The 21,867-nt window shown below is 38.1% G+C and overlaps 3 protein-coding genes across 3 annotated transcripts; all 3 read left to right on the top strand.

Annotated features, from left to right (window-relative positions):
• The first annotated feature begins 101 nt into the window (after positions 1 to 101).
• On the top strand, positions 102 to 5,612 carry smim14 (small integral membrane protein 14). Its single transcript, XM_022758587.1, has 5 exons — positions 102 to 284; positions 1,883 to 1,981; positions 2,887 to 2,935; positions 3,091 to 3,245; positions 4,008 to 5,612. The coding sequence occupies exons 2-5, from the start codon at positions 1,907 to 1,909 to the stop codon at positions 4,044 to 4,046; spliced, it is 318 nt and encodes a 105-aa protein (XP_022614308.1). The 5' UTR covers positions 102 to 284; positions 1,883 to 1,906; the 3' UTR covers positions 4,047 to 5,612.
• Positions 5,613 to 8,410: 2,798 nt separating this feature from the next.
• map9 (microtubule associated protein 9) lies at positions 8,411 to 14,111 on the top strand. The gene is made up of 13 exons (XM_022758480.1): positions 8,411 to 8,640; positions 8,778 to 8,868; positions 9,979 to 10,506; positions 10,598 to 10,791; positions 10,879 to 10,987; positions 11,080 to 11,147; positions 11,264 to 11,337; positions 11,439 to 11,601; positions 12,173 to 12,259; positions 12,381 to 12,542; positions 12,639 to 12,784; positions 13,143 to 13,278; positions 13,522 to 14,111. Exons 1-13 carry the CDS (start codon positions 8,569 to 8,571, stop codon positions 13,639 to 13,641), a joined length of 1,950 nt encoding a protein of 649 aa, XP_022614201.1. The 5' UTR covers positions 8,411 to 8,568; the 3' UTR covers positions 13,642 to 14,111.
• A 1,076-nt stretch (positions 14,112 to 15,187) lies between these two features.
• ugdh (UDP-glucose 6-dehydrogenase) lies at positions 15,188 to 21,784 on the top strand. The gene is made up of 12 exons (XM_022758481.1): positions 15,188 to 15,413; positions 16,869 to 17,030; positions 17,509 to 17,610; positions 17,725 to 17,925; positions 18,000 to 18,197; positions 18,843 to 18,990; positions 19,089 to 19,183; positions 19,277 to 19,407; positions 19,716 to 19,855; positions 20,809 to 20,900; positions 20,999 to 21,109; positions 21,244 to 21,784. Exons 2-12 carry the CDS (start codon positions 16,869 to 16,871, stop codon positions 21,352 to 21,354), a joined length of 1,491 nt encoding a protein of 496 aa, XP_022614202.1. The 5' UTR covers positions 15,188 to 15,413; the 3' UTR covers positions 21,355 to 21,784.
• The last annotated feature ends 83 nt before the right edge of the window (positions 21,785 to 21,867 follow it).

The following is a 21,867-nucleotide window of genomic DNA, read 5'->3' as shown; positions in this document are numbered from 1 at the left end:
GTTCTAATTGTTCCTTACTGTGATTGGTCCAAAGGCCCGCTCATCAAACTTCTGGCCCAATAAGAAACGTTTAACCCGCCTACCGGAGAAGGTCCCGGATGTGCGTCGTGAAGAATAGCTGGCTGGTTCACGTGTATTAAACAAAACACAGACGGTCGGTTGACATGTCTGCGATTTAACGGTGTCGTTGGAGTGCAACAGTGCAACAGCAGGAGCAGCAGCACCTCCACCTCCCAGACCCTTTCAACAACAGGAGACGTTTTCCGAACATCGACGAAGCTCAAGTAAGTGATTTGGGTTTCGGTGCCGCTCGCAGCCACATCTGTCTCCAATCATATGTTCATGAAAAGGACATGGCTGTGAGTTTTCTCTAGCTAGGTTAGCAAGCAGCTAGTCTAACGTTGGCTGAATTCGTTCGAGAGTAAGATGTAAAACCCCGGAGTTGGTTCTTAAGAAGTGATTATAGCTGCCTTTGACTGGATTTCTGCAGGGTCGAGTTAAACTGGCACTTGGTTTGTTCGTCATTCTAGAAATATGCAGGCGGCCACCCACGGAAAATATAACGTGTACATGTGTATATAGCAACTACAACTGTCTGTAACTGGGTCAAAATGTATATAAGATCAACCTATGCATGTCATGTGTGTTTTTTGTGCAGTTTACATTTTTAGCATTTTGGGGTCGATACTCCATTGTACGAACACTGACCATAGAAATATACTGAAGAAACTGCGATACTTACATTGATTAAAACATGTTTGACTTTTTTTTACTTGTTCAGCTAAACAGATAAAGTGGCCGGACTGATATATCGGACGAGATAGGCTTATTGCTTATATATTGCTGTGGGTATAATCGTTGGTCAAAATAATAATAATAATAAGCTTCAGAGCAGAAATACTAAAGATGTGTTTAAGGTTATGTAGAAACAGTGATCAGTCAGTCCGTCCACACACTGACCTGTGCAAATGTTTGAGGCACCATAAGTAAAGTGACAATGCTTTCAAAAACAATACCATGAATAGTTAACTTCATACAAAGTGCAGTAAACAGAAAAACCTAAATTAAATCTATCTTTGGCGTGACCACATTTTTCCTTTTTAAAACAGCACCAATTCTCCCAGGTGCACTTGCACACAGATACTTTTCAAAGGTACTTGGCAGGTAGGTTGTTGTCTCTTCATGTGATCTCAGACTGACCCCATGATGTTGAGATCAAGGCTCTGTGGGGGCCAGATCATCTGTTGCAGGGCTTCTTCTTACTCTTGTCTTTGAAGATAGTTCTTTATAACCCTGACTGTAACTGGAACTGTGTGATGGATAAGTGCACAGCACTGTACATTGGCCAGTAAATAACAAGAAAGTGCAGAACAAAGATGAAAAAGATTTTTAAGGTTATGTATAAACCATGACTTAATACTCAAGACAATTTTATTGTTAATGCATCCATATGCAAGGACAGATAAGGGAAGACATTTAATTTCCCAGAGACAAATGGTACTATGTTTAACAGTGTAGACAAGGAAGTCAACATAAAGTGCGAAAAGATAACACCACTAAGACAGAAACAAACGGGTGTAAAATAGTGCAAAGACAGAACAGTACAAAATTCCCTATATTGTACATTATATATTTTATTTTTTAAATGGAAAATGTAATGTCTGCACATAAATCTCAACAATGAGATTTATGATTTCTTTAAATCTGTACTACATGAAGCCGCAGAGCCTGCTGACTGTCCTAACTGAACAGTCTCCTCCCTTAATACGTGTGTGCTTGTGAAACAACAATAGAGCACAGCACTAACAACAGGCAGCATTAGGTTTCTCTCTCATGTTCATGTGTGTCTTAGTTCAATACAGTACTTTTGTTTTGATCCAAGGTGGACAACACTGTCCGGTGAGAAATGGCAGAGGGAGGCTTTGACCCTTGTGAGTGCATCTGCACCCAAGAGTATGCTATGAGGCGCCTCATCAACCTGGTAAGTAATTGAAATGTCAGTTGGAAATTTGAGTGGCAGACTTCATTGTGACAGAAATAAGGTGCAGGGACAGGTCAAAGTATTTCCAAGTTTGCAGTGTGAAATGAAAATATCTCCTGCTGAAGTCAAGAGAAGGAAGCAAAGAGATTAACAACTGTCAGGTAATTGAAAGTCTCTAGAAAAGCAGGGGAGAAGGAAATGAAAAGCCACCGAGTGACACTGAGGCAACATATCCTGGTTCCTGCTCAGTGTTTATCTTGAGAACCTATCAGCTCTGCCACGCAGAGACATTTCACTCTGTTGCACTGTCTGTTGTCAGGTTTGCATTGTGCTTGGAAATATCCTCTTGCTCCTCTTAATGGAAAGTGTTGTTTAGCTAAAATGAGTTTCTGAGGGTATCAAAGATTACAGCTTGTAGTTATGTGTGTCACTTTTCCGGTGACCTCATTGGCTCTTTGTGCACAGGTGTAACTTGCATGGCAAGCTGCAGTTGGCTCAGAGCTTAAGCCACCCTGAGGGTTTTCTGATTTGCTAGCAGCAGGAAAGGGTGTTGTCCAAATAATGAAAGAATTTGCACAGCATTTTTAGTCAGAAAGCTACAGTATATTTTAGAAAGCAGGCAAACTCAGCTGGTTGCTTAGCGCCATCCACATGTGAATACGTGCCGTTGATAATATTAAGCGGTGAGGGGGTCATGTGTTTGCACACCTGATGTAATAAGGAACTCACAAAGTTTTATTGGCAGTGTCTCTAGCAGTGTTTCTCTGTCTCCCCAGATGAGGGCAGTGGTAACCAGAGTAAATAATGCAGTCATTAAAGTCAGAGTGGGAGAATTAATGATATTATTTTTCCTACTCTTTTTCTCTGTTACATCTACTTTATTTCTTCTGCAATTTCTTTTACAGCTGAGGCAATCTCAGTCCTACTGCACAGACACAGAGTGCCCTCAAGAATGTATGTATGACTACTTCTTCACTTAGTTCACATTAGACCTTATCTTTTTTCATATTGTGTCATAGCATGCGGACGCATTGCCGCACTCAAACATGTTCGCAAATCAGAAATACTAGTGTAGATTGTATATGTGACCAAGATGTGCTTGTGTTCAGTGCCAGGTCCCAGCGGGCAAGTGGGCGGAGGAGGTGACCTGACCCTTCCCATGGTTCTGATGGGATGGGTGGTGGTGGCTCTGGTCCTGTTCCTGCTGCGCCCCTCCAGTCTCAGGGGTCCCCGTCCCACAGGCAAACCCACTGGACCCCACAATGTCAGTACTTACCGCACATATTTCATATCACAAACAATGTCATCTCACATGTAGTCACTGCTCCACTTTGGTTTGCCTGGCACTTAAAGCATCTCATGGACAATGACTCACAATGTAGGAGGGAATGGAAATCTGCTTCTCATGAAATTAAATAAAAGATAATTTGTGGAATTTTGTTCAAATGCAAAAACAAAATTCTATTTGATTTATATTAACACTGGATAAAAAAAATATAAATTAAAAGATATAAGCCACATTATCAGCTATGGTAAATAATGGTGACTTAAATTGGTGTATGCTAGTTATTAGTAATATGTCTTGTAAAGTTTGAACTTTTTACTGCCTTGTTTCCATGACGAAACACTGAAATGTTCAAATAAGAAGTGCATTCATATGCCCAAATTTATAAATATTTATTTTGTTTAAAACTATTTAGTGTGTGCGTGCGTGCGTGCGTGCATGTATTGGTATATGAATGCCTAAGTAGTAAAAAACTTTGTGCACACCTTATACTGCAGAGCATGCAAGTGCTGGCAACTGCAAATAAATATGTAATCAGAAAAAATTACTTTTTCATGCTGTGCATTACAGCTAGAAACCATTTTAAATATATTCAATCGAGTATTTTACAGTTGCTATTTTTTTTTTAAAAGTAGTGACATCACTTTCATACTGATATAATCATACTGGATAATCTGTCTGCAAATATAGCTCAGTTGTTTTTATTTGACAGACTAAATATCTTCCTGTCTTGGGTTACAGAGCGATGGAAGAGAGCCCCCAGCACCTCCTGTTGACTAGCAGAGGAGCCACTCTACCAGCACTCCTCCACCTGCTCTGACTGGAGCTGCACAGTTAGCTAGTAACTATGACCAAGACAGCGTCATCTCCCTGTCAACCTTCATACAAATATCTTTTGCTTTATTTTCTTTTTCTAATAACACATCTTTGTTGGGTAGATCTGTCTTTGATTCTTGTTACTAGAGCCCAACTGATAATGGATTGATGATGCCAATGGATATATGACATTTGAGTGTTGAAAAACATTAGATGATATAATGATCAATATTAATTTTTTGACACAAACACACAACATGAACAATGGTGGCAGTTATTCTGCCTCTGCTCCAGCTTTGGTCATTTTTGACAGGAAATTTCATAATAACCACAAAAAACACATCTTTAAAAAACAAAAAAAACAAAAAACAAAACAAAAAAACCTTGGTTTTGCATATCTGCCAACATATATGGTGATATAATGTACCTGTGATAAGCCAGTTCTGACCGATAATATTAGCCAACAATATCAGTGTGTTAATGCATCAGTTGGGTTTCTGTGTTGTGTTTCATCACATCTTTAATCCAGAGGTGTGGCATCATTCTGAGTTAGTTCCTTTTTGCAGCTCTGGTGCAGACAGATCTTCAGAAACTCAGACATGAGCTCAAATTGAAGGAATGTTTCACATGGGTTGGGGGAGAAGGGAGAGGGGCAGCAGAGAAGTTTTTGGGCAGTTAAATTGTTGTTCTGGTTTTTGCTGAGTAATGAAGGGTGGCAGGTTCTTCAGACTCTTTAAAACATTCCTCTCTTTCCACTTTAAAGTTACAAGTCTAAACAGTGATAGTAATTATGTCATATCACTTTTAATAGCATATTTAAACCAGCACAATGACAGACTTCAATAGATTTATTTGCTTAAATTGAAGTCTGAGTTAGTATTTCATGCACGATAATATGGCATGTTGATTTTGATGCAGTTAATCAATCTTATGTGTTTACATCCAGATTACATATTCTCCTGAGCCAACAAATACTCAGATCTCTAATATACTATAAACTATATTTCCAATAACATGCCTGTCCCTTAAACTGATTTTATTTGCCAACTCAAAAACAGGTTGTGAGCTCAACAATGACATATTATCACCCTATAATGTTCATATGGCAAACGGTTGCTTATTTACACATCCAGCAGTCATGGAGCAACATTAGCACTCATTCACATGGAGTCCTGTTTGTATCCACTTGATGAATATAGGCCTAATTTTCACTTTTCTTTTAGCTCTGTTTTTGGTCTATACTAACTCCTGAGGGCAATGTCAGGCTCTTTAGCTGCTAAATGCTAAATGGTGCTGAGCAGGTAGTGCATAGTGGGGTTTTAGAGCTTTTCTCTGAAAACAGAAAACAACACTATGAGAGCGGTGAGAGTGAACCAAAACAATAAGGTTTTTAGCCAGACAGCTAAACAATGAGCTGGAACTTGCTATAAAACTCTGTAAAGTTGACTGGAGCTGCTGATTTCAGGTGATAATTCTGTGTATGTTCATCACTACCAGCAACCCCTTTCACATTGTCTTCACATTGTCTTCACATTGTTTTCACATTGCCATTTGATACATTTTTATCATAAGAATATTGATTACATCCACTTTAAGTATCAGATGGTTTGGTTCCTGTAATATAAGTGATGAAGAGGGCAATAAATTTCCAATAAGTTATGGGTTATTGTATAAAATGTGAACATAATATTTGATGCACATAACAGAGATAACAATCCCCCTCAGTCAAGAGTCTCTTTAAATGATTCAAAAGAAACAAACTGCAGGTAAACAGGGTTAAATAGGTCTGGTCATAAAACAGTAAAAACAGTAAAACAGTATACTTGGCACAAACAAAATACGTTTTAATCATATTAAGGTGATTCTGTGTACTGTAATTATTTTGTGGTTAAAAGAAGAAAATGGTCATTGTATACTGACTTATTAGTAGTTGAGAATCATATTTTATTAGCACTTTTGTTGTGGTATGTTATTTCATTTTGAAGGTGTGTTGTACTGATTACCGTCTAAAAATGGTGGCCTTGTGGGGATGGGGGCCTGTTCTTCTCTTACTGAGAATCACAGCAGTCTGTGATTAACGGGAGCAATCCAAAGTTTATACTTCACAACTAATGTCAAACCAATGAAAAGGAAAGAAATGAAAAGGTGCATTTTCAAACAGTGCCAGTGTAGTTTAATGGGTCCGTTCTCAGTACTGATAGAGAACAACGTTTTGTGAAAGAACAGCAATATTGGAGGTCATTTTTATTTTTAGATTTATGTTGGGGAAAGGACGATGGAATCATCTGCAGTAGAAATTTTGTGATGTTTCCTTATTATTAGCATGGTTTACATCAAAGGGTTATTTTCTTATATTTGTTAACTCAGTTGATTCGGAGCTCTGCTAAATATGTGATTGATTTTAAATGTAAACAGTTTTATAGGTGTTTCAGCTACATTAAAGGTTGAAATGCAGTTAGTGAACAGAAAAATAGAAACCCCAGTGGTGAAAGATACTTGTATGTAAATGTGGGTGCATATTTATAACAGTGCAACAGCAACACAAACTACAGCCTCAGAATTACAGAGGGGAATCAACACTTAAGACAAAGGGTTTCCTCTTTTTCTAGTCACTGACTGTATTTTGTCAAGATCTTTGTCATGCCCCTGTGAAGGAAACATGGTTATTAAAGTGCATCTTGGTCTTGTGTTACTTTCCAAGGTATCTGTGATTTCAGAAATTACTTGGATTAGTTGTACAATTGAAGGATATGATCTGCAACAACTGTGGGCTGAGTTCATACCAACTGTCTTCAGTGGCTGGCTACTCTTCATTTCCATATCAGCAAATGTCCTCAATTTTTTTTAATACATCTTACTAGACTTGCAAAGGATATGGCAGGGAGGAGATATGAGAAGGAAAATATTCAGTAAATCATAAGTAGTTGTAAATAATGAAGGGGAAGCCATGTTAGATGGTTGAGATGAACAGCGGGACTATCTGGTACCACAGGAGACCTCGATTTACACTGTTACTGTTTAAGAGTAAAAGGGCTTCAACTATGCACTTTTCCTATAACAAAACAAAAAATAAAAAGAATTCAGTCTTACTGCCTGGTTCTGTTTTGTTTGAAGCTTGTATTCCTCAGTTCACTCAAGCATATATACACACTTGTAGTGTTGTTAGTGAAAAAGAGTTCTTTTTCTGGCTGGAACTTATCACACACAGCTGCTGCTGAATTACTTACTTAGTATTTTATTCATTTTTTGTCAAAGCAATATAAGAATATATTATATATATATATATACAGTGGTGAACTTTAACCAGGAAAATTTGTAATGTTAGTGTACAGTGTTTCCATTTTAAGCTTCTTTATACTTCACTAGATTTTTAGGAATATATTTTGCTTTTTACTCCGCTACATTCATTGTATACCTATATTACTGTGCAGATTAAGCTTTTACATACAAAATGTGTGATGGTCATAAAAATAGAATGATTTTTTACACATTATCATTACTATTACTCATTTATCAGTAGTAGTGATCCACTAATGCAGCACATACTATTAATTCTGATAGGAGCCATTCTTCTGCAAAACCTTTACTTTTGATACTTAATTATTGAATTTGCACATAACTGTTGATACCGCTATACTTTTAGAAAAATTTTGAACACTTGTAATGGAGAATTGTGGTATTTCCACTTTTATTTAAGTAGAGGACCTGAAAATGTCAGTATAATACACTGGTGTATTCATGCGAGACTGAGGATAACTTCACTCCTTTGCTCTGTGTGGGCCTGTAAGGAAAAGTGACTAAGTACATTTACTCAAGTACTATATTAAAGCACAACTTTGAGGAACTCCTACCTTTCTTGAGTGTTTCCATTTTCTGCTACTTGATTCCTTTACACAACTACAACTAACAGTAACTTTAGTAACTGTGCAGATTCAAATTAATTATATAAAACATAATCAACAAATAAATTATGATGTAATACCAAGAAAATAAAACGGGGAGGGTACACAAGTACATATTAATGCATAAATAATTACTACATAATGATATAAATTATACTAACCTCGGCCATTTTGCATGAGTAATTTCCATAGATGTATTATAAGAACTTATTATATTTATATTATATTCTTATAATACATCCATGGTCATGTCACTCAGCCGCTCCAAGTCCAATCTGTTTTGGTATTCTTTGAGCATGCGCAGTGTGGAAGCGGGTTTCCCTGGGTTACCATCAACAAGTTAGCTAGCACGCTGTAGCTATGTGAGTGTGCCTTTCGATAACACCTTTTATGTAGCTGTATGGTATGTAATGAACCAGACGATAATCATGTGGCAATCAGACTTTACACAATGGCGATATAACCACAATGGTAGCACGGGAAGCTCGAGTAGCTGTCTACTTGTTACAATGAACTTAACGAACAATAGCTAGCATGCTAATGTCAGTAAGCGCTACCAGAGGAACGTGTTTATAGTTTTGAGGATGTCAAACCAGCGGTTCAGCACACTGGCTTACACGAAAAGCCCGAAAACATCGAAAAGAACAACATTTCAGGTAAGAAAAAAATATTGCATGTACTCTGGATATCCTACCAAAAGCGAAATGATGAAGTGAGTGGAGTAGTTAAACCGATAGCCTTCTGAAGAGCTTTTTATGAGGTGTCATGTCAATCTGAAATTATGTCTTTGTAGGATGAACTTCAGGCTGCTGTCTCTGCCAGGGCAAGCAAAACGAAAACAGATCACTACTCTTACTCTGATGACTTCAATGAGGATGACGATGGTAAGATGGCAGAACATCAAAATATCTATACAACACTGGTTCGTACACAAGATCGAGATTTAGGGTGCTTTATTGTCTCTCCCTTTTAAGCAGCTATGAATCATTCTTTGTACCCTAGGGGGTACTTACAATGCTGTGGAAAAGTAACCACCCTTTTCCCTTAAAACAATACCAATTCCCCCAGGTGTACTTGCACAAAGTTACTTCTCAAAGGTACTTTGCAGGTAGGTTGTTCCAAACATTTTGGAAAATTTGCCACAGCTCCTCTGTGGATTTAGGCCGTCTCAGAGTCTTCTGTCTCTTCATGTGATCCCAGACTGGCTCCATGACGTTGAGTTCAAGGCTCTGTGGGGGCCAGACCATCTGTTGCAGATCTACTTGTTCCTCTAGTATTTGAAGATAGTTCTTTATGACTCTAGTTGTATGGTTGGGATTGTTGTCATGCTGCAGAATGAATTTGGGACCAACCAGACACCTCCCTGATGGAATTGTGTGACTAAGAAATCTTAACTCATTGTCAGTCTACTACTCATATACGTCTGTAGTTTCCAACCACATCTCTCAGTCTTGCTCAGTGGATGGAATTTGCTCAGTTGGCCAGCAAGCACCTGCTTTGAGAGGGATGTTGTGATGCAGTTGAAAGCTCGAGAAAAAAGCTAGCAAGAGGATTTTCAGTCACAATTGTTTTGTCAACTTCCTGTAAATACATCAGTTTAATGGATGGCTCTATCTTCGGGCTGCAACTAACAATTGATGTCATTACCAATTGATATGATGATTATTTTCTCATATACCTCTAATATATCTTATACTATTAAAATGTCAAAATATAGGCGGAGATGCCTGTAAAAAATTTCCCAGTGGCTAAGGTGATGTCATCCAATGTCTTGTTTTGTCCGACCAACAGTCCAAAACCCAAAAATATCCAGTCTATCCTGGCGGCTGCAACCACCAAATGTTGATGTTTTTTCTTTAAAGATGACTAAAACTATTATTAAAATATTTGTACATTGCCAATTCATTTTCTATCGATCAGCTAATTAATTAATTGACTAATTGTTGTACCTCTAGGTCTGTTTTTTTCATTTACTAAATTTCTATATTTCACAGATTTCTTGAATGAACTCCTCAAATCAAGAAAGAAGAGGACTGATGCATTTAAGGCTGGCAAGAGTAAAGCCAAAATCAACGACTTTCAGCTTTCAGATGATGAAGGAAAACACGGGAGAACAAAGAAAGTTTCATTCCTAAAAACCCAAAGAATCCACTCACCCTCAGAAGACACAACGGCATCAGAGTCGCGTGAAAACAAGCGACCAGAGTCCTCCATTGGTGGACACGATAATTACACCAAATCATCTTCCTCACAACACTCCACAAATGTCAGCGAAGATGACACACAATTTAAAAACAGTGTTGTGGAGTCTGTTGATCCCCAAATCACAAGAGAGAGCTCAAGTAAATCTCTGTCATACCAAACCTCAGATGATGCCCTTCTGGACATGTCTTTGCCTTTACCATCTGACAGCAGTGTGACAGAAACTCCAGGTCCTGAGGAGAAGAGCAACCATGTTATGGAAGAAAACTCCCAGAGTCCGCACCTATCAGGATCAGACCTCAAACATGTGCCAGCAGCAGGTCTGTTTACACTGTTTTACAATTCATGCTTCTAACTATCAGTCCTAATTTTGAATGTAAGTATATTTCCACAAATTATGTTATTATTCAGACAGTGCTACTGAGATGGAGCCACCCAGACCCAAACCAAGACAACGGACTCTGGGATTGAACCTTCACGCTGCAGAGAAGCTGGCTGAAGATACTGAGTCTCAGGATCTCAGCAGGCCCCAGACTTCCTCTGCATCCATTCCCTTCTCCATTGACACATCCAGCAACACCGCCATGAGGAGCTGCAGTCCACAAGTGTGTGTCATTGCTTGGTTATTCTGCATTTTATATTTCAGAATGGTTTTCCTAGAAGAGCACATTTGTTATGTTATTTGATTGTAGTGGACAGACGGGGATCACACAGTTTCATATAGCCTCAGCAAATCCTCTACATATAGGAGTGACCAGTCACAGCCTTTCACCAAGTCTACGGTTGATTCTGGATCCAGAGGTAATAATTGGCATGTTCAGCACAATAACATTATTCTTTTTAATTGTATATTCAACCAATTAATCCTCTTGATATTTGATTTCTCATTTCAGATGACTTTATTTCTGATGACAGCAAAGAGCATGGGAGAAAGTACTCTACATCATTTGAAGAATTTCATGTAAGACATTCTTCATGCTATCCTTTGACCTTTTAGTTAGCCTCATATAAGATATACTCTGCCTCTTGTTCGTATTATTTTTAGTTTCATAAAATCTGTTCATTGTTTTCTTTCAGGAAGGCTCAGGAGATCACTCAGATCATTCTGTTGCTCAACTCTCTCACACCCAGGAAAAGTCATTTGACACCAGGTAGGTAATTCTCTCCAAGCTAGACCAGTAGCAGCACAGATCCTCGTGGATAAAACAGGATAATAACTTGAATCACCATCATTTTATTTTATTTGAATTAGGACTTCAAGTTCTCACTCAAAGACCACCCATAGATCTCAGAGTGCATGCTCAAGAAACGTGGAATCAAGGTATTTGGGAACTCTCAAAGTTCTGGACCGTAAGGTGTCACTACAAGAGTCTCAGCCACAAGCAGCAGATGCACTCAGAGCTGCCATTTACCAGGTCAGTGTGATAACAAGCCGGTGTTTTCTTTTTTAGTAGTATGTTGAATGTAAACAATATGGAGGAGGAACGCACATGTAAGAGTCTAAAATAAGACATGTTTTTTCTGTGTTCTATGTTATATGCTGAAGAACATTACAGAATTGGTGCAGTTTCCCTTAGCTTATACCTTTACAGTACAGGTATATAGGAAATATAGAGTATACTGTCGATATTTGCAAGTAGACTGTGATTTCTGCTATCCAAGGACTAGATCCTGTTAAAAACCCCCTTTATAATTTCTATTTTATCACATTATTCTCAGGTTTTATTACATTACTCTCATGTATCAGGTACAGAATTTGGGTTCAAAACATTGTACTTACTGATATACTAAAATAAAAAATTTAAAGGGAACATTTAACAGTCTTGCGAGTCCAGGTGGCCAGAAATCACAGTTACAGTTTTTTTAGACTCCTCCACAAGAAAGATATGTGCAAGTTTTGCACACTGATTATTTATGTCAATAGAGGGCATTCTAGCATCTACACTGCATTCTCAGTCAACAAAAATCCTTGTCCACTCTTACCAGGAATGGCTTAAAAAGAAAAAGGAAAAGTCAAGAGAGAACATGAAACTGAAGAAGAAAGAGGAAATCCTCAAAGAAAAAAAGAAAAGGGTGAATAATCAATTTTGTAGACAGGAATTACAGTACAGTACAGAACATACCATGTCTAAAGATTACAAGAAACACGTGTTGGTTAAAGATATATCTTCACCATGTTTCTGAAAATAAACAGGATGAAGAAGCTAAAAAGGAAGATGCTGTTGCATCATATGAGGCTTGGAAAGAAAAGAAAGGAGAAAGTCTCAAAGCAAAATCCAAAGAAAAGGAAGATATGATCAGAAAAGAGCAGAGAGCGAGTGAAGAGAAAGAAGAAAAAAGGCAGTCTGCTAAACAGGTATGTCACTGATCAATTGTGTATTACTCTGAAATATATAACAAGCCTTTGTGTGTGTAGGAGGAAAGTTAATTAATAATTTAATAACCATTACAGGTATTTGAAAAATGGAAACATGAGCATGATCATCTACTCAAAGATAAGTGCAGAAAACAGAAAGAAGCGGAAAATAAACTGAAGCTAAAAAAGCAAGAAAAGGAGGAGGAAAGAAAGAGAGAGAGCAAATCAGCCTTCTCTAACTGGTGAGTGTAAATGCCTTACTTTTTCATTTATTATTTATTTCTCTCATTTAAAGAGTGATGAAATATTCAACGTTTTAATAGAGAGATAGCACTTTTGTTGATTGCATCACTTTATTTTTCTTGATTTTAAACATTTTTATTGGGTTCTGAAAGTAAACATCCCAGCGTTTACAGGGTCAAAAATAGTACTAACCCATTACACTCAAATCAGTTTGGGTGTGAAAATGATCAGCCACTAGATGGCAGCCAAAGTCCGATGTTTAGCGATGTGTCATCACCAAACCTCTATGATAAAAACAAGAAAAGTGAAGTAACCCTCTTCTAAATCTGTTGTTACCTTTTTCTTGAAATGATTAAGGTGTGAAAAGAAGAAAGATGATCTCCATGATAAAGTCATGATGGAGCGCAAAGAAATCAAAAATAAGGCAGAGGAACAACAATACATGAAAGAAGAGCAAGATAAAATGGCCTTAGAGATGTATGAAAACTGGTTGGTAAGTGCAATGACATGGGATACCAATGATTAATGGTACCCAAGGTGCTTCTGCTTGTTCATTTGTTTTTGGGGAAGATGGTTTCATAAGAAGTCCCCACCAGCCTGCGTTGTGAGCTCTTGACGGTGACTTCTTACATAATGCTGACAGTTCTCTTAGATCGGGCAGTACTCAGAGGTGCTTATGGTGGTGGTGTTTGTAAATGTTTCTAGTTCTTATTATTGATTTTCTTTTTCCCAACAGGCAAGAAAAGATCTAGAACAAAAGAGACAAAGAGAAGAAAGGCGTATAAAAGCAATTCTCAGAGACAGTCCTCCTCCACCGTGGAGCCCTCCTAATAAAACAATACCATTTCGAAAATAACATTTGAAATGTGACATAGCATCGCTTGACTATCTGGGTGCTATGTTACAGTTTAAGTTACAAGTTTTGTACTGTATGTTGTATCAAAAGTATGCATTTAAACATAGTTGATGAAACCTGTTAAATTTTATATTTTTGTCAGGGTTTTGTATTAGCCAGCAGATCTAGTGCAAGTTTATGTTTTATGCTTTTTGATGAAATGTTACAGTATGTTTAGAAAAGTGGTACAATGTAATTTATATGTGACAGGGTGACATATCAATATGAAAGGAAACCTAACGTGATTGCTTGCAATATCACAACCCTTTTTACAAATGTGTTGGTACGTTATTACCATGTTGTACATGAGAATGTTACGCAGCAAGCACGTTGATGTAGAAGGTCCGCTGACTTCTCTGTCAGTGCTTTTTGTTGAGCTACTGAACATTGAAGATTTAAAAAATGTCTTTAATAATGTCTTAGGTGATGCAACAACACAATAAACTAAAATTCTCCCTCTCAGCATTGGGATGACACTTTTCAATAGAGAGAAGCATTTTCAATTTACAGCTTAAATACATTGAATCCTAAGGAATGAGTGCTGTCAGGGCATTTGTTTGTGACCTGCTATTGGGTCTGCTCCTACTCCATTATTCAGTAAAAGACTCCCACAAAGCTTGGAAATGTTCACATCCATGCCAGTGTTGTTTGACTCTAATGAAAACAATGCATGTTGAAATGTAAAATTTCATCCCAAAGGTGTTGTTCCAGCACAGTTGCTCTAGACTTAAAGAATAGTTTCACATTTTCAAATGAATTGTCAGCTGTCCATATAAACACTGAAACAGAAACTGTTCATACTGGCCATTAAACAATCCCCTCCTGATACACTTTGAATATAAGGTATGGAGACAGAATCCTAAGTCATGTTTTCAAGGAGTTTATCAGAGGCTAATGTGAGGCTTCAGCTATCCATATTAGTTTATTAAGGTGGATATGTACCAAAGTTCGAGCCTTTCTAGTATAAAATGTCCTCTTTTTGTTGTTATCACACTTCTGCAGCTCAACAGGGAAACAGGAGGGAATTAAATACTAAAAAGTACTGGACTGGAAATTTTGTCTACCATGTCTCACATTGAAATCACTTTAAGAAGAAACGTGTTCATGGCTAGGATGAACAGGAGGAAATGTTACAGAAAGCAAAACCTATATCAGAGTTCATATCCACAGCTAACTATTGTTCTTACACAGATTTAAAATACTTATTTCCCTCTAATGGGAACTTAAGGGTGGCATGGTCCATATTCAGAAGATGGGGGGTAAAGGGGCCCCATAGAGAGGTGTTGATTTTCAAAAATGACTACTGTATCAGCACCTCTCTGAGATGGTATCAGCAAAACTGAACTTTATAACCTTTATTGCAGGGCTGGATAGGTGTATCTAATAAAAGTAGTAGTATGTAACCCATTTATATCAAGAAAGGCGGAATAATTCTTTGCTTTTACTTTGAAATACCACTCCGGAAGCACCTCTTCTGTTCCTCGGTGTTATGGAGAATGTGGTTGTCCCTGACAGAAGTGCCTCAGTGTAGGCCGGTGGAAGGTGGTGCTTTAAAAAGTTGTAAGAGGAGTTACTTGTTCGTCGGGCGGTGGTTTACCTCTAGTTAAAGACGTCTACAGTGTGGAACAGAACAGCAGCGCCGGACTCCGCGTTTGTCTCGACAAGGCACATTGAAGACAGGAGAAAACAAAATCTGCGCTTTCCTGAAGTTACTGATTGTCGAGTTGGCAAAGGTAATGTACCGTTAGCTAACAGTTGCTAGCTAAGATAGCTAGCTGATTCAACACAGTCGTCCATTCATTTGTTTCTTGTGATGAGTTCGCCTTTGCCGCGTTAAGAAAAATTAGGTATACTATCTTAATTGTGATATTGTGCATGTGTAATGTTACTCTACAAGCAGTGACTCTTGCTCTGTAGCACAGCTAACGTGAACTAGCTGAAAGGTACATGGGATAAAAGGTCGTTTTTCATCTGTGTTAGACGTGGCTGAGCTGCAATGAAAGGCTCTTTATCTTCTACCAGGCTGTAACGGTACGACTGGTACTATGCAGCACCGGTCAGCTATTTCACCTGAACAGGACGAAGGGAAAACCACATTGTTAGAAAGAAACCAAGCTCAACTTTTCTGATAGAGCTTTGCATGTTGTAGTAAATCAGCTCCATGTAGCTTAAATTCATGATGTCGAGACAGTTATTAGCAAAGTGAAATACACTCAGTTGGCAGTTTATTAGGAACACCTAGTTAAAATGAATGCAGTCTAAAACAGTAGCCCTGCAATAAATCCTCCTACCATGAAGATTATGATGTTAGAGGAAGAGAAAGAGGTGTTGATTCAACTTTATGGTCAATTTTGTAGTGTGTCGTTTGTGGTGATGTCGTACTTTTATACTGACGGATGTTTCTATCATTTTGTCCACCCTATTCATATCAATTAGTGTAGCCTAAATAACAGAAACTCTTCTTTGAATAATGTATAATTGTTGCTGAACACAGCAAGACAAACTACAGCTTCCGCAATTATCATAAAGTTTAATCAACACTTCACACAAACTGAACAATATAACCTTCATTAAGGCAGGATTTATGTTGGTTCTGTTGTATTGGGTTAGTTTTGGCCAGGTGTACCTAATGAACTGGCAACTGGGTGTATATGGACAGAATGAACATACTCTGTACAGTGTAGCCTAGGGCTGTAACTAATCAATATCAATCACATAAATCAGCAAGCAATTAGCACATGAACTGATATTGAAAACAATATCAGTTCATGTGCTAATTGTTTTCACAATCAGACATTTCTAAATCGCAAAGGTAATGTGTTTAAATTGCTTTTGATCAACTAACATTAAAAAACCTAAAGATATGAAATTAAAAGTCATATAAGACACAGAAAGGCAGCAAATCTTTCAGTTAATCAATTATTAAAATATCAACACCTGACAAAATGATAAATCGACTAATCTTAAAAGCTCTAAAAGCTTGGCAAGGTAAAAGAAGAACCATGTTAACTGATTTGAGCAGAACTATTCAAAATGAGAACTGTTGACTGAGAATAGTTACGGTATATTGAAAGAAACTAAACTAACTTTTCTGATGCAGCCTTGGCTTTAGGATTAAATCAGCCCAATAAAAAGTTGTGTTTCGAGTGCTTTATGTTATTTTTTTTATCCTGTCTTTACATTTCCAGATGTTTCAGATAAAAAGGATCTGTTGCATTGGTGCTGGATATGTAGGAGGTCCAACATGCAGTGTGATCGCCCAGATGTGTCCAGAGATCACAGTGACTGTCGTGGATGTCAATGAGTCCCGCATCAAAGCCTGGAACTCAGACACTCTGCCCATATATGAGGTAGCATTTAAATGTTATTATCAAAAAAAAAATCAGAGTTAAAGGTATTATAGCAGCGGAATGTGTAATTTCTTGTGAAACTTTATCAAGGCATGAGTCATAATTTTCTAGGAGCACTGATATGCCATGTGTGTTTCCCCTACATTCTTATCTCACCTTTGACATCTATGAAATAACTGTTGCTTCATTATTTAAACTTGTTGAAAAAGTAGATGTTGCTAGGCAAAGCCACTGTTTTTGTACTGTATTACTCCATCGTGGGCTAAAATGAAACATAAATTAGTTCCAGACTGTTTCGTAACTTCTCTACGTCAACCACAACCACGAGGTATTGCGTCATCATGAATAACTAGTCTAAATGGAAATTGGTGACAAGTCATTGTGAACTTGTATTATACTTGTAACCATGCCATGTTTTTTCCTACGCATCCACTGACACACCCTCCATTTCTCGTTTTCCCACTTCCTCTCATTTCAGCCGGGTCTGAAAGAGGTGGTTGAATCATGCAGAGGGAGAAATTTGTTTTTCTCAACGGATATAGACTCAGCCATCAGGGAAGCTGACCTCGTCTTTATCTCTGTGAGTTCATCGGTTCCCCCTGACAACACATGGCAACACTGTTTCTGCTGTTTGGATAGCTAAAGAAATAAATCTGACATTTCTAACACACCATTGGTTGCACCTGCTCCACAGGTGAACACCCCAACAAAGACCTATGGGATGGGGAAGGGTCGTGCGGCTGACCTCAAGTTCATCGAGGCGTGTGCTCGGCGGATTGTTGAGGTGTCTGATGGCTACAAGATTGTCACAGAGAAAAGCACTGTCCCAGTTCGAGCTGCTGAAAGCATTCGACGGATATTTGATGCCAACACCAAGCCCAGCCTCAACCTACAAGTGTGTATTATTACATGTACAAAACTCTCTCTGATCTGTTGTCGCATGTTTCTAAAGACGTGTTGCTGCTTTAGGTGTTGTCCAACCCAGAGTTCCTTGCAGAGGGAACAGCGGTGCGGGATCTGAAGGAGCCAGACCGTGTCTTGATTGGTGGAGATGAAACAGCTGAAGGTTATAGAGCAATCAGAGCTCTGTGTGCCGTCTATGAACACTGGGTTCCCAAAGCACGAATCATCACCACCAACACATGGTCATCCGAGCTGTCCAAACTGGTGAGTGTAGGATTATAACTAAGGATTATTTTATCAGTTAATTTTCTGGTTATTGTCTCCATTACTCCATCATCTTGTTGTCAATAAAGTCAGTTTTATTATACAATGCCCATTAATTTCTCAGACCCTAAGATGACAGATTTAAATTGCTTGTTTTATCCTACCAACAATGCAAAACCAAAAGATAATCATCTTACTATCATATATGAGTATGGCTGTAAGTAACAATTATCTTCTCAGTCAATCAGTTAATCATTTGGTTTATAAAACAACAATAATACCAACAATTAAAATTGACTGTCACAGTATGTCTTCAAATGCCTTGTTTTGCCAATCAAACTGATAAAACGTTTTGTTTTTTATTATGCAAAACCAAGAAAAACAGCAAAATCTCACAACTTATTGTTGCAGCTCTATATATAACAAAGAAAATTCTCACATTCATGCATCACATCTCACATTTTTGCTTGAAGAACGACTGAAACTATGAATCGGTTGTCTTAATAGTTGCCTGTTTTTTTTTCTCTGTTGATTACTCACCTAATCATTGCAGCTCTAAATGAGTGTTCCTTTGAGTGGGCTCTTGTATTTTAGTGTTGTACAATCTAAAAAAAAAAAACATGGTGTGTGTGTCTGTGTATGTAGGCAGCCAATGCCTTCCTGGCACAGCGAATCAGCAGCATCAACAGTATCAGTGCTCTGTGTGAGGCCACCGGAGCTGACGTGGAGGAGGTTGCCAAGGCAATTGGCATGGACCAGAGAATAGGCAGCAAGTTTCTCAAAGCCAGCGTGGGTAAGAGGAGTGGCCATAAGATGTTTCAAGTGAGCTTCTATGTAAAGAGATTGGTACATTTTTGTCTTTCATATATGTGCCTCTGTAACACTGACCAGGTTTTGGTGGAAGCTGTTTCCAGAAGGACGTGCTGAATCTGGTGTATCTGTGCGAGGCCCTCAACCTGCCTGAGGTCGCCTCCTACTGGCAGCAGGTGAGAACTACACAGGCTAGCACCTTGACTTTTCTGGAGGTCTTTTCTATCTGTATTCACCTTATTTTCAATGTCTGTCTATGTTTTTCTCAGGTGATAGACATGAATGAGTACCAGAGGCGGCGGTTTGCCTGTAGGATTATTGATTGCCTCTTCAACACTGTTACTGGCAAAAAGATTGCTCTGCTTGGCTTCTCCTTCAAAAAAGATACAGGTGACACAAGGTGAGCCTATTTTCATGTTGTTTGTTTTTTTACATTGCCTTCTCACACCCTTGTAGATGTTTGTAATCTATAGGTTATTTGTTTGTCTTTGATATTTCTTCCATATCAGCTTTGTCAGTTTATTCATTAACTTGGCATTGTTTGGATGAAAGGCCTCTAGAGCCCTGTCAACCCTTGTATATACCCTTTGTACATACAAAACATGCAGTCACAGTTGATCACATTTTAATGCGCACACGTGGTGAACTATGGCCCCGGTCAGGTCAACACTTACCTTACTAGAGCGTGTGTTCGTGTCGCAACTCCAGGGAGTCATCCAGTATCTACATCTCCAAGTATCTGATGGATGAGGGAGCCAAGCTGTTCATCTACGACCCCAAAGTTCTTAAAGAACAAATCATTCATGACCTCTCCCAGCCCAGCATCTCAGAGGACAACCCAGAAAGAGGTGTGTGTGTGTGTGTGTGTTAACAAAGGTTCAAAGCAGCTCTGAAAGGCTTGCAAAGCCTCTTTTTTTTTTAAGATTTTTTTGTCTTTATTACATAAGATAGAGCAGAGAGTTTACAGGAGGTGAGAGAATAGAAAGAGAGTGAAAGGCATGCAACATAGACTGGACTTGAAAGTTGTGATTACATGGTCAGTGTCTTAAATCCCTTAGGCCACTTCCAGTACCATCCCCACCACCCGCTTGCAACACTCTTTTCTCCCAGAAAATAAGCTTAATCACTACCACAAATTAAAAGGCATAAAAATAACCAATTTTACCCTTTTGCCATATCAAACATATTCAGCAACAAAAATATTCAAATTTGGTAAACAATATATTGGTAAATATATAAAACAATATATAGAAATAAAAGTCATGGACAACTATGAACTGTGTGAAACAACCTTAAAATACCCTGCACAACTTGGAGAGAGTATGCACTAGTAAGGATAAGCATTGCTAAAGGTGACTGACAAAAGAGCCATTGTCATTTATTTGGTAATTGTCAATTGTCTAAATAATTGTAATCAAAAATGCTTAAACAGTTTGTTAAATGCTGAATATTTTCTGAGCCTTCTATGATAGTAAATTCAGTGTCCTTTGGTTTTATCTTTTTTACTATTTTCTGTTTTATTGACCAAACGCCAATAACTTAGTTACAACCTTAGATAGAACTTATTTTGATTGATTAACATTATGTATTATTATGTATTTTAAGAAGAAATTCCAGAAATTGAAATCAGCAAAACCCAAGTAATTGCCAGTTTTTCCTAATACATTTTAACTGCTGTGTAAATGTAATGTAAAATCAGACACTCGGCTTATAAATGCTCAGTAATTGATTTAGTAGATACTACACTGTTTGATGTTCAGAATTCAAACATTTCACTCATTTGTTTTGGATATTTTCTTAGTGTCGGAGCTGGTGACTGTAACCTCAGACCCTTATGAGGCTTGCCAGAGTGCACATGCACTGGTCATCTGCACTGAATGGGACATGTTTAAGGTCAGAATAACTTATTTTTTTCATGTTATGAATTGCTTCATCTTGGAGGAATCTGGGAGCATGAATTTCAAAGTCACACCCCCTTAATTCCACCATAGGAACTGGACTACGAGAAGATCTATAAGAAAATGCTGAAGCCAGCCTTTATATTTGATGGTCGCAGAGTGCTGGACCACCTCCACCCTCACCTCCAGAACATTGGCTTCCATGTAAGAAGACAGAAAACACACCTCACTCACTAACACACACACACACACGCTTCTCATATAAAAAAACGTCAGCTGATGAACTGACTGCCACAAGTAACATCTGCCATTCACCGTCCAACGTTTTCTCTCCACAGATCGAGACCATCGGTAAGAAGGTGACAGCAACAAGAATCCCCTACACCCCGGCAGCTGTTTGTCCTCGCATCAGTGCCACTGAACCTCCCACCAAGAAAGCCAAAGTCTAAACCTCACTTGACCTCACCAGTCACACACACACACACACACACCACATTCCTCTCTCAACCTTTTTATTGTTGGTGAAACGTGAGTACACGCCTACTGCTCAAGGGGAGAAGGTTTGTTAAGCCTTCGGTACGAAATTGTGTGGAAGAAATTCAGTGATAAATCATTCCAGCAACAGTTCATTTTATACATTTCATGTTAAATAGCCTTTATGAACCAAACATTTCAGATGCAGTTAGTGTATGTGCTCAGTCTGTTGCAGTCAGTTTTAAAGGAACACTAGTTAGTGTTAGTCTACTTTCTTACAGTATTTACTATATAATCAAGTATTATTGCTAAATTGCAAATTTTTATACTATATTTTAAAATATTTTTATAAATCATCTTACTGTATGTTAATCAATATGTGTCCTCTGTATCAGTGACTGTTTACTAATAGGGCCAATGCAATAAAATGTGATGTGTGTCCTTAATTTGGGTGTGTTGTTCCTTCTAAACTGATTTTTAAAAAACTG

The sequence above is a fragment of the Seriola dumerili genome, unplaced genomic scaffold (assembly GCF_002260705.1).
Source record: "Seriola dumerili isolate Sdu_G_001 unplaced genomic scaffold, Sdu_1.0 BDQW01000301.1, whole genome shotgun sequence".
In the NCBI taxonomy this organism is placed as follows: Eukaryota; Metazoa; Chordata; class Actinopteri; order Carangiformes; family Carangidae; genus Seriola; species Seriola dumerili.
Note: the sequence above shows the minus strand (reverse complement) of the source record. Positions and strands in the feature narration are given on the sequence as shown.